Source organism: Dreissena polymorpha, chromosome 7 (assembly GCF_020536995.1).
Source record: "Dreissena polymorpha isolate Duluth1 chromosome 7, UMN_Dpol_1.0, whole genome shotgun sequence".
Classification (NCBI taxonomy): domain Eukaryota; kingdom Metazoa; phylum Mollusca; class Bivalvia; order Myida; family Dreissenidae; genus Dreissena; species Dreissena polymorpha.
The window spans coordinates 49,739,128-49,751,526 of NC_068361.1; the positions used below are offsets into that span (position 1 = coordinate 49,739,128).

Genomic DNA, 12,399 nt, shown 5'->3' on the forward strand with positions numbered 1-12,399 from the left:
GATTGTTTAAGATAAAAGGTAGCGCGTTATACGACATCGGATTTTGGGCGGGAATACAACTCGGGTACAGTCTAATATCGACCGGGTACGATTAAGTATATTTACCGTACCCGGGGAACATGTAAGTATACTTAAGAGTACCCGGAGTACATGTAAGTAGTATCCGAGCCGACAATGACCAATCGAGCGTCACTATTCTGCCATGGGACCCTCAGTGAGGTTTTCTATTTCTTAAATAGTTCATTAAATAATAGTACGTTTGATATGATATTCTGCCATTATAATTACATCATTTACATGCCTTAATTTAAATTAAATTGTTGCCGTCGCAATTTGTCAGGACCGCTTCATAGGTAGATCACGAGTGCATTAAAAGTTATAATTTCTTTAAAATAATGTAACTAACATTATTGTTTTTTGGCGATTGTTTGCGTCAATGGCAGTTCGTGTATGTCAAATCGTTTATATGAAGGTGGCCCCGCACAATGTTCCGAACGACAGACACATCGTCATTATGTAATCAGATAAGATAGCGTGTGTAACGAGAGATAGGTCGGTCAAAAGCTATACATAGCTTATGTTATGTACATGTTACATATGCGGATCCAGGGGCGGACGCGGCGTACGCCCCCCCCCCCCCTAAAATCTCCAAAGTAAATTCATTTGATGTCAAAGCCTTCAAAATCACTAAAATCGGCCCTCTAGACCCCCTAAACGATAAACTATTCAGTTTTTTTTTGGCATTATAAGAAGGAACTTTGATGAAAGTGTAAGGCGTGACATGCTCGAGAAGTGGTTGTCAAAGCCTTCGAAATCACTAAAATCGTGAAGCTTACGGTGGGCATCGCCCCCTGGACCCCCTAGCAGAGCTTTGTCCTGCACGCGCTAGGGGCCCTAGCGGCCCCCTTGATCCCCAGCAAATCTTTCAATATCCCGCCCCACCCCCAACCAGAAATCCTGGATCTGCCCCTGTGTTATCTCATACCGACAATAAATAAATTTTAATTTGATTTGATTTGAATTTGAGATAGGATGCATTCGCCAAGACTGTTCCTGCTTATATCTGGTAATTCATATTTAATATACACATACATATATACATGTATTTTAAAATGCTTTTTTCATAGAAGTTGATGCTTATGCTCCCCGTAATTTATTTTTGGGGGAGCATATAGTAACCGCTTCGTCTGTCCGTCCGTCCGTTCGTCCGTGCACAATTTTTGTCCGGGCTATTTCTTAGCAACTAATGACCGGAATTCAATGAAACTTTATTGGAAGCTTCACTACCAAGAGGAGATGTGCATATTATCAGCGGGTTCTGGTCGGATGATTGTTCACAGAGTTATGGCCCTTTGAAATTTTCCATTAACTGTACATATATTGCAATTCTTGTCCGGGCTATTTCTTAGCAACTAATGACCGGAATTCAATGAAACTTTATTGGAAGCTTCACTACCAAGAGGAGATGTGCATATTATCAGCGGGTTCTGGTCGGATGATTGTTCACAGAGTTATGGCCCTTTGAAATTTTCCATTAACTGTACATATATTGCAATTCTTGTCCGGGCTATTTCTCAGCAACTAATGACTGGAATTCAATGAAACTTTATTGGAAGCTTCACTACCAAGAGGAGATGTGCATAATATCAGCGGGTTCTGGTCGGATGATTTTTCACAGAGTTATGGCCCTTTTAAATTTTATATAAAAAAATATTGTCCCCCCAACTACTGTGCCCGTTTCTTATATCTGAATATTTAGTGCACTTTTGTGACAAAAAACACCTTTGGGGAGCATCACCCGTCTCCGACGGTTTCTTGTTCGTTATATTTTGATAATTTATATATTCAAACTGATGTTTTTACTAATTAATATCAAAGCCACACGCTAACCACTTGTAGGTACAAGACCAGTCTTTACATTCGCGTGTGTTTTGCTATGTTCTTTCATTTTAGCTGAATGTCGTTCTTTAGTTCAATTGGATTTGGCATACAGGTTTTAAAACAATTTGTTAGTTTTTACACATTTGTTAGTTCGAATCAGGAAGACATTTTTAGTATCAGGTCCGAACGTTTAATGTCATAAGTTTGCATAAAAATGGCTGAGAATTAAAATGGTTCTAAATCTATTATTCTGGACAAAGAAATAAAATCAGATGTGCTTTTTGACTAGTGGCGCACGATGCAAATCTCTTGGAAGTAGGAAGTAATGTTAAGAAATCTGTCTTTATGAAACGACAACTTTATTCTGCAGACGAGGAGTAATTTAATATTTATTTCATTTTTGATGATTTCAAAAATAGATGACAAGAAATTGTTTTACGCATAACAATATAAAACAATAATAAACTCCATTTTATTCCACATCGACAGCCGAATTCATGTTATGCTGTGACTATTTACATGTATTGGTATCATAGATTTTAGAGTACTTCTGCGTATTATATTATATGGTCCTCGTGCCGGGAAAGCTGGGCTTAATGCATGTGCGTAATGTGTGATTCCAGATTAGCCAGTGCAACCCGCACAGGCTAATCACGTATGAATATTTCCGACTAAACTGGATTTTCGTTTAGAAGATAGTTCCTTTAACTGAAAAAAATAAAGCGGAAAGTGTTTTCCCTGATTAGCCTGAACGGACTGCACAGGCTATCTGGTACAACATTTAGGCACATGCACGAATCTCATATTGTCTAAGTTTTTTATAATCGGTAACTCTGCGCGCACTTCGGAGCAATTTTGTCAGGAAATTGTATTTCAAATACATTGCATGCGATTTCATTCAAATGAATGTCTCATATACTACATAAAAAGACGTTCATAATTCTCCAGCTATTTGATTATTTTCATGCCAACATTCATTCTACACTCTCGGTGTTTGTTATTATTATGATAAACATACTATGTGTACAATGGTGTTTTTTGTCTCTTTGTAGGCTTAATTTCTCTCGCGATAGCGACTGGGCCAGTTCGCTCTAGTAAGTATATGTGCGTATATTTTCGTTTCGCAAAACTCACCAAATGGAGCATATAATAGTATGGCTTCCATAGACATATTCAGAGATACGCTTCTACGTTTCACTTAATTTAATGGCCCCTCATAAAGTCTTCCTTTAATGCCTCCAACAGGGTACACTTGCTTAACGTACCCCACATAGTACAGTTGGATTAACTTCTCGCACAGAATACAGTTGAGCCTCGCTCTTCGGAACCGTTGTAATGCAAGTGAGTTAAGTGTCGTTTCACACTAGCCTGTGCCTGAATCAAGTGAGTTAAGTGTCGTTTCACACTAGCCTGTGCCTGAATCAAGTGAGTTAAGTGTCGTTTCTCACTAGCCTGTGCCTGAATCAAGTGAGTTAAGTGTCGTTTCACACGAGCCTGTGCCTGAATCGGCTAATCGGGGACGACGATTTCAAATTAAAATGGAATTTCGTTAAGAAGTGGGTTCCTTTAAACGAAAACTACAAAACAAGAGAAAAATGTCGTCCCCGATTATCCTGTGCGAACTGCACACATTAAGCACATGCGTGAAACCGCGTTTTTCAGGAGGGACTCAATTGCTTTATTCCTCATACAGAATACATTTGCTAGAGCTCTTATACACATGTACAAAATGCTATTGCTTTAACGTCTACCACATAATAAATACCTTAATAAATTCAATTAGTTTAATATCTGCAATAGTATACGTTTGCTTTAATGGCTCACTATTAATACATTTGCTTGAACGTTTCCTACATAATTAATAATATTTAACCTGTTTAAATAAAACGGCATTAAAAGTACTTTGCAGTACGCGATTGCTGGTGACAATAAATTCCAATAACTCACATCTCTGTTTTAACAGACTGTTGTCATTGCGACGATCTGTCACCCGACCCTGCGAGGCATTGCTCTGCAAAAGACGTCTGTAAACCTTTAAACTTTGATTTTTATTGTGAGATCAGGCGTTTGTACATCAACGGGGAGTGGAAAGTGACCCGCGGGTATGTGAATGGAATTCAAGGACATGGATGTGATAATTGCATGATTTCTTCAAATTTGTCAATACGTAGAGCATTGGTAAGAAATGTACACACAGTGACACATTATAATGATGTTTCTGCTTTAGATAAATTTTCTGCCTTGCTTCATTCTGATGCAAATATTAATTTAACTATAGCATGTGTTATTTCAAAAACAAATTAAACGAGTGTTACAAATATGTACATTTTTAACCATGCATACATATTTGAAAAAAGGTTAGAGCTAAATCCTAATGTTCTGCAACAATACCGAGGGTTTTCCATGGTTATAGTAATAACATGTTATGATGGTGACAGACACACATAGATGAAAAATGATGTCCTCCACAAAATAAACAATACATAACACACACATCTAACCAAGAATCTAAATGCAATTTACATGTTTTTTCAAACACATTGAGTTTCCGAATAGTAATTCACTTCAGTTTATGCAAAGTAACATTTGCGTATAGCATTTATCAAATATGCAGAAACATAATAGCTCCATACTTTAGAATTCAAGCTAAGGTCCATTTGACTCTTGGTTTTAAAAAAATCTATGGAAATTTATTTTTATATATTGAAGCCTAGGAATTCCAAAGTATAAGTCTGCTATATATGTATTTATGTCGTCAACAGGCTAAATTCGTCAACGAAAATCGTTAGTGAAACCCTAGACGCAGCAGTGTGTAATGTATTTGTGTGTTCGAAATACTGTCATTGTATGCGATAAATTTAACTAATAAAAAGTCATCAAAACTTAATTAGACATGCAACGTTTTTGTTTACTTTGACTCTAGCAATAACACTGAAGAAGCATGTCTACGCAACTGGGTCTCCAGCGTTGTTAACCCCGACTGTTCAGCGACGCCCGGGTCCACGGTTGCCAATGGTACCGCGTGCTACCAGTGTTGCACCTCCCCGGACTCATCGCAGTATAACTATTGCAATGAGAACCCGGATGCCCACGTGACGTTTCCAACACCAAGTACCATACGCACTACAACGCCAGTGACGTCAACTTCGACACCATTGAATGAACGTATGTGAAAATAGAACCCTCGTGTGTATTTGAGATTTATTTACAGGTCGTCCAGCGTCTTCTCGACTACAGATGTATCGACCTGCCCCTGTGACCCTTCAGGGGAGAAAATAAGGTCATATTATACATCATAGCACGATGGCCAATGAGACCTTAATGTGACTAGATGCTCTTTTTTTTTTTTTTTTTTTTTTTTTTTTTTTTTTAATGGATTATGTAGTGATTTGCCTTTTATCAAAATGGTTTTTGCAGTATTCCTATTATCTCTAGATTATCATTATCCTTATTGGCATTAATGTTAATTCCTTATAGTTTGTGTGTGGTTTTTGTGCTCTCCGCCCCAAGAGGTGTTAGTGGGGGTTCGAGCGGGATACAGAGGGCGCCCCGATTCCAGAGGCGCCCCTGGTTCTTTTAAGTGCCCGGTGTACAGCACCGATACACTGCACCCCCCTTTAACGTCCCTCGCGGAGGACTTAAAATAGAACCCTCGTTCTGGGAAAACTGGTCTAAATACATGTACATGTGCGTTAAGTGTCGTCTTTGATAAGCCTGTGTAGCGCGCACAAGCAAATAATGGTCAATAATTTCCGCCTAAACTTTCGTTAAGTAGTTTCGGGCTAATCTTTGACGACACTTTACGCACATGCATTAAGCCCGGTTTTCTCAGAGCTGCGGCACATATGATGTTTCGTAAAAAACGTTTATGTATGCATTTCCACTATCCAACTAGATTATATCGCTATTATCATTTTTATCAAATTCTGCTAATTTAAAGCATAATTAACTTCTTCTTTATGTACAAATCAATTTCATACACTTTAGATATTAGCCCGTGATTATCCGTGCAAAGCATGTAAACAATGTGAAAAAATATGTAAAACAATTCATAATCTTGGTTTACTAGTTCAAAACTGTACATTTGTTTACTAAATTTAGTTTGACATCACATTAAAAAAATCGCTAAAGTACGATCTTAGGTTTACACGATGGGTTCTATCCGATCGATTTGGCTTAAGTAATAGGGTAGAAAAAAACATTACCCTATTAAACAAAGGGTAAATTGAAGTTTGTGTGGGGGGGGATTTCAAGAGGATGCTGTTGCACGCGACACTTCCATGTGACAGGAAGTTGCGAAGTGTGTGGCCTGAGCCTCGGCCTTCAATGTCGCCAAGCTAGCGTCACGCAGTGCGGAGAGAGGGAACCATATTGCATGAACACGGTCATTTCTGAGGGGGACAACGCCACGTTCTCCGTTCGTAAAACGTAACTATTTTTAATGTTTGATTTTCAAATTGTCCACATGACGTATAGACCGCATACGTTCAATATAACATATTTAACTCGGTGAAATGCTTTTTTGTAAACTCATGCCTCTCGGTATATGACTACAGATGTATACGAATGCATGATTGTAACGAAACGCAATGTCTCAAATATAAAAAATGTGTAATTTCAGTTGCGCCAGCAAGAGAGAAAACTAATTAGATCTATATCATTATTCCTGTTTCATTTATTTCAAGGAACTAATAACAAAACATCGAAACAAAAAATAAATGTACTTGAAACGAAAATACAAATACATGTACATAATAATACGAAAACATGAATAACAAATGGGCCACTTTGGAACGGTCAGTGTTAATCAAGGGTTAACCTCGGTATTATTGAGCTGCAAATACCGGTATCTATATTTCGTTTCACCAGGTGTGCCACTGAGGCCGAGTAACCCCGGTATTATTGAGCTGCAAATACCGGTATATATATTTCGTTTTACCAGGTGTGCCACTGAGGCCGAGTGTTTCTACGACTCCCACCTGGGCAGTCAGGATTCCCCCCACTGCTCCACCCTGCCCGGGGCCATCGCCAACAAAGGGGCGTGTCACTATTGTTGCAAGTCCTCCGTGGGAGCTAGTGCGTGCAACACCAACACAGTACCGGACGTTTTGGCCAAGTTTGACCAACACGGTAACCGCCAACTGTTTTTAAATGTTCAACAACGCGAAAAACTGGTATCATGATTATATGCTTGTAATTTGCACTTTGTAGATTTGTCTATTTATAAAGCATAATCATCGTAAAACATTCCAATACGTGGCCTATGAAAATGAAACATGACTATTTATGCGTTCATCTTCAGGCAATCATGAGAATCTATGCGAGGTGGGTATTACAGATGGCGGTTTTAAAAACACAAGTTGCCCACCGTCCACGCCTATGTGCATGAACACAGTCGTCAGGGCTACTAATGTATCGTACACGAAGAAAACGTAGGTGAAAATATACCACCATTAAAACATTGTGTTTATATAGTAGGTAAGGTAGCAGATAATTCGTGTTTTTGTGTGTGTGTAAATTTGCATTTGACATTACTAACAGTAGATTCGTTACAACAATTCTTCTGCGGTTCTGTAGAGATAGTTTACGATTAAAAATTAAAATAACAATTTAAATAAAAACATTATAAATAATTATACTATAAAAAAGGAGGTGCACATTTTAATTCAATTAATAATAATAATAATAACTTTATTTCATGAAGAATTCACATTAAGAATTAATTTCTTCTTTACAATGTGGTCTTCAGTAACAAAACACAAGTATACATATTGAAACATGCATACGAACATACAAGGGAAAAAAGAAAATGAACTATACCGTTAAATGTTATAATAACTTCCTTATCAATTCCGACGACGTCGACGACGACGAAGACGACGATGATAATGATGACGATGATGATTATGATAATACAAAATATGATATAAAAATCAATCTTTCAAAATAAACCACATCAGACACATCACAACGAAGTAATTACATAGAAAAATAAAAAAAATGAGCATACATATATATCAATGATTTGTTTGTAGGTATTCTTTAAATTTTATTTTGAATGTGGTATTCGAAGACACTTGTCGGATGCTTATTGGAATTGAATTCCATATGGTTCGTGACCGAAACAAAAACGCTCGTTTTCCATAATTTGTTTTAAACGGAATAGATGATATATCAGTGTGTGTGATGGATCTAAGAGCGTACACATTGTTATTTGAGATATGAATAACATTATTGAAATACGAGGGCATTGCGCCTATAACAAACTTATGAACAATAGATCCAATTAGGAAAGTACATCTGTTATTGAATGTCAACCATCCAAGTTCTTTACGCAAACAATTTAATAGAATAATTTCTAGATCTTATTCACAACTAACTGCACTGGTATTTTTTGCTGAGTGGCAAACTACTAAAATTTATTTGGATGAATTGTGAAACGTCGGTCTCACATTTCTTTCCACTTTGGCAGTTGTGAGACAAGAACTCTTTGCAACACCGATTGGTGGGAGATGACACGCAAGCACCGCCCACAATGTATGACGTCAAATGTAACGTCAATCCCAGTGACATCAGAGGGCCTCGTGTGCCATTACTGCTGCGAATCAAAGAATTTCCATCCTTGCAACAATGACACTGTACCGAGCGATGTGGTCGAGTATATCAATCTGACAAAACCTATTGGTAAATATTAATGCGCAAACTACGGAATCCGTATAGTGCCATCTATAATCTCGCCCTTTTTTCATCAAGGGCGACACAAGACACACGAAGCGATACACGATATTTTTCGCGACAGTCGCAGCGACGCACGATATTTTGCGCGACAGTCGTGGCGACGCACGATATTTTTAACGATATATTGCCCATGTGTTGGTAGCCCAAAAAGCGATATATCGTGTTAAATATATCGTGAATCGCCGCGACTGTCGCGCAAACTATCGTGCGTCGCCGCGACTGTCGCGAAAAATATCGCACGATATTTTGCACGACAGTCGCAGCGATGCACGATATTTAATTATTCAAATATCGCCCATATTATCCGAATCTCGTGTATCGCGGTCTAATTTCAGACCGCGACACTAGACACACGAAGCGATACTCGATATTTTGCGCGACAGTCGCGGCGACGCACGATATTTGTACTTTTATATTTAACGCGATATATCGCCTTTTGGGCTACCTACACAAGGGCGAAATATCGTGTTAAATATATCGTGCGTCGCCGCGACTATCGATCAAAATATAGTGCGTCGCCGCGACTGTCGCGCAAAATATCGTATATCGCTTCGTATGTCTAGTGTCGCCCTTGATGAAAGAAGGGCGAGAATATAGATGGACTATCAGGATTCCGTAGCAAACCGACTGAAGTGTATGTTTTTACCTTCATCGTTGGGTAAAACAGATCTGTTTTATTTAATTGTTGACAAAAACAGATATGAACACAAACAGAAATCTTAATGTCCTCTATTCACATTTGCATGCCTTTTCCCCCAACGTCTTTTATAGTATATGAAGTTTTGTGTAAATCCATAATTTTCGATTCATACTTTGCAAACAAAAAACACTTTAGTAAATTATGTTCTGAACAAAAACACATGCAAATTGCTATAAAGTGAATGAACCATTAAAATCCTGTAGGCCAGGAAGCTATATTATATGAGCCTCGATCTGGGAAAACTGGGCTTAATGTATTGTACGCAATCGTCGTCCCAAAGTAGCTTGGGCTGACAGGCTGATCAGAGACGACGCTCTCTGCGTTTATTGTATTTTTCGCTTAATGGAAATCTCCTCTTAGCCAAAATGTAGTTGAGACGGAAAATGTCGTCCCTGATTAGCCTTGCGAACTGCACAGGCTTATCTGGGACGACACTTAACGCCCATACATTAAGCCCAGTTTTCACAGACCGACGCATGTATGGTCTACAATTCTGGTCATGTGTTCATCAGATGGCGGGTGGTCTGCGTGGACCCAGTGGACGAGTTGCACAGCCCTGTGTAAAGGCAACCGTGTTCGAACACGCTCATGCACCAACCCGCCCCCTAGCAACGGTGGAGCGACGTGCTTGGGCGAGAAAATAGAGGACGAGACATGCGGGAGCTGCCCTGATACCCATGGTAGTATAGTTTGAATTCGACGAGACACTGTGGTACATTTAATTGTTTACTACAGTAATTATGCAAGGTAGGTCGTGGAAACTTGAGGGATGTTAACAGTAGGAAAAAGTTATCAAAAAAGAACTAAGTGTTATGCAAAAGCAACGCGTGCATTCATATTGGCAAGTCATAAAATACCGGAAATTTTATCACTTTGTTAATGAGTAGAAACCATTGAATATGCTATCGCCTCTGACTGTATCTCCACATACAAATCTCAACAATCATTGCATCTGTTTCAGGTCCGGCCCTTGTTGGATAATGACATTTTAACGTCAATTGTGTCACGTTACAGTGTTTGAGTCTCAAACGATAGACGTTTTAATTGAAATAAAAGAAATAATCGTGTGTTTTTGCCTGTAATAAAATATATTTATGTCTGTATCCAATCATGGGGCCAATAAATGAAATTTAAATTAAACTAGTTGTTTTCTGTGAAATATCAGCAGAAAACAATATCAAGAACAACAGCTTAAGAAAAAAACACACACACTGAAAACATACAACATCAATATCAAATGACCTAACACTTGAAACATACAACAGCACCATCAAATGACTCAACACTTGAAACATACAACAGCACCATCAAATGACTCAACACTTGAAACATACAACAGCACCATAGAATGACTCAACACTTGAAACAAACAACAGCACCATCAAATGACTCTACACTTGAAACATACAACAGCACCATCAAATGGCTCTATACTTGAAACAAACAACAGCGCCATAGAATGACTCTACACTTGAAACAAACAACAGCACCATCAAATGACTCTACACTTGAAACATACAACAGCACCATCAAATGACTCTACACTTGAAACATACAACAGCACCATCAAATGACTCTACATTTGAAACATACAACAGCACCATCAAATGACTCAACACTTGAAACAAACAACAGCACCATAGAATGACTCTACACTTGAAACAAACAACAGCACCATCAAATGACTCTACACTTGAAACATTCAACAGCACCATCAAATGACTCAACAATTGAAACATACAACAGCACCATCATATGACTTAACACATGAAACATACAACAGCACCATCAAACGACTCAACAATTGAAACATACAACAGAAAAATCAAATGACTCTACACTTGAAACAAACAACAGCACCATCAAATGACTCTATACGTGAAACATACAACAGCACCATCAAATGACTCTACACTTGAAACATACAACAGCACCATCAAATGACTCTACACTTGAAAACAAACAACAGCACCATCAAATGACTCAACACTTGAAACAAACAACAGCACCATCAAATGACTCAACACATGAAACATACAACAGCACCATCAAATGACTCTACACTTGAAACATACAACAGCACCATTAAATGACTCAACACTTGAAACATACAACAGCACCATCATATGACTTAACACATGAAACATACAACAGCACCATCAAATGACTCAACACTTGAAACATACAGCAGCACCATCAAATGACTCAACACTTGAAAAATACAACAGCACCATAAAATGACTCAACACTTGAAACATACAACAGCACCATCAAATGACTCTACACTTGAAACATACAACAGCACCATCATATGACTCAACACTTGAAACATACAACAACGCCATCAAATGACTCAACACTTGAAACATACAACAGCACTATCATATGACTTAACACATGAAACATACAACAGCACCATCAAATGACTCAACACTTGAAACCTACAGCAGCACCATAAAATGACTCAACACTTGAAAGATACAACAGCACCATCAAATGACTCAACACTTGAAACATACAACAGCACCATCAAATGACTCTACACTTGAAACATACAACAGCACCATCAAATGACTCTACACTTGAAACATACAACAGCACCATCAATGACTCAACACTTGAAACATACAACAGCACCATAAAATGACTCAACACTTGAAACATACAACAGCACCATCAAATGACTCTACACTTGAAACATACTACAGCACCATCAAATGACTCAACACTTGAAGCATACAACAGCACCATAAAACGACTCAACAATTGAAACATACAACAGTGTCACCAAAAATGGCTCAACACTTAAAACATACAACAGCCCAATCAAAAATGGCTCAACACTTCAAACATACAACAGCGTCATTAAATTGCTCACCACTTAAACATACAAGAAAGGAATGTCACGCCCTTTGTCAAAAATGCTTTACAAACTATGAAGTTCAAGACAGGTCAAGGTTGTTAATTACAATATTTGACCTTCGATCTTTTAAAGATGTCACTTTACAACCTTTTCTAACAATCCTGGGAATAGTTTGTATATAAACATGCAACAGTCATAAAATACTTCAAAAGCAAAG

General features: G+C 38.1%; 1 protein-coding gene across 2 annotated transcripts; it reads left to right on the plus strand.

The window, feature by feature from the left end:
- The first annotated feature begins 139 nt into the window (after window positions 1–139).
- Window positions 140–10,459, plus strand: LOC127836992 (SCO-spondin-like). 2 transcript variants are annotated; one of them, XM_052363675.1, is made up of 10 exons: window positions 140–214; window positions 2,934–2,975; window positions 3,845–3,983; window positions 4,805–5,046; window positions 6,171–6,309; window positions 6,824–7,011; window positions 7,184–7,313; window positions 8,354–8,565; window positions 9,832–9,999; window positions 10,281–10,459. In XM_052363675.1, exons 1-10 carry the CDS (start codon window positions 175–177, stop codon window positions 10,298–10,300), a joined length of 1,320 nt encoding a protein of 439 aa, XP_052219635.1. In that variant the 5' UTR covers window positions 140–174; the 3' UTR covers window positions 10,301–10,459. The 2 variants fall into 2 exon arrangements, with proteins under 2 accessions (XP_052219635.1, XP_052219636.1); XM_052363676.1 differs by lacking the exon at window positions 140–214 and adding an exon at window positions 946–1,066.
- Window positions 10,460–12,399: the final 1,940 nt, after the last annotated feature.

Bases quoted from the DNA above. Each gene is read 5' to 3' on its own strand.
- LOC127836992 (XM_052363675.1), top strand. From the start codon at position 175: ATGACCAATCGAGCGTCACTATTCTGCCATGGGACCCTCA. The intron at 215-2,933 runs GTGAGGTTTTCT...GTCTCTTTGTAG, and splicing joins ATTCTGCCATGGGACCCTCA to GCTTAATTTCTCTCGCGATA. The intron at 8,566-9,831 runs GTAAATATTAAT...TGTGTTCATCAG, and splicing joins CAATCTGACAAAACCTATTG to ATGGCGGGTGGTCTGCGTGG.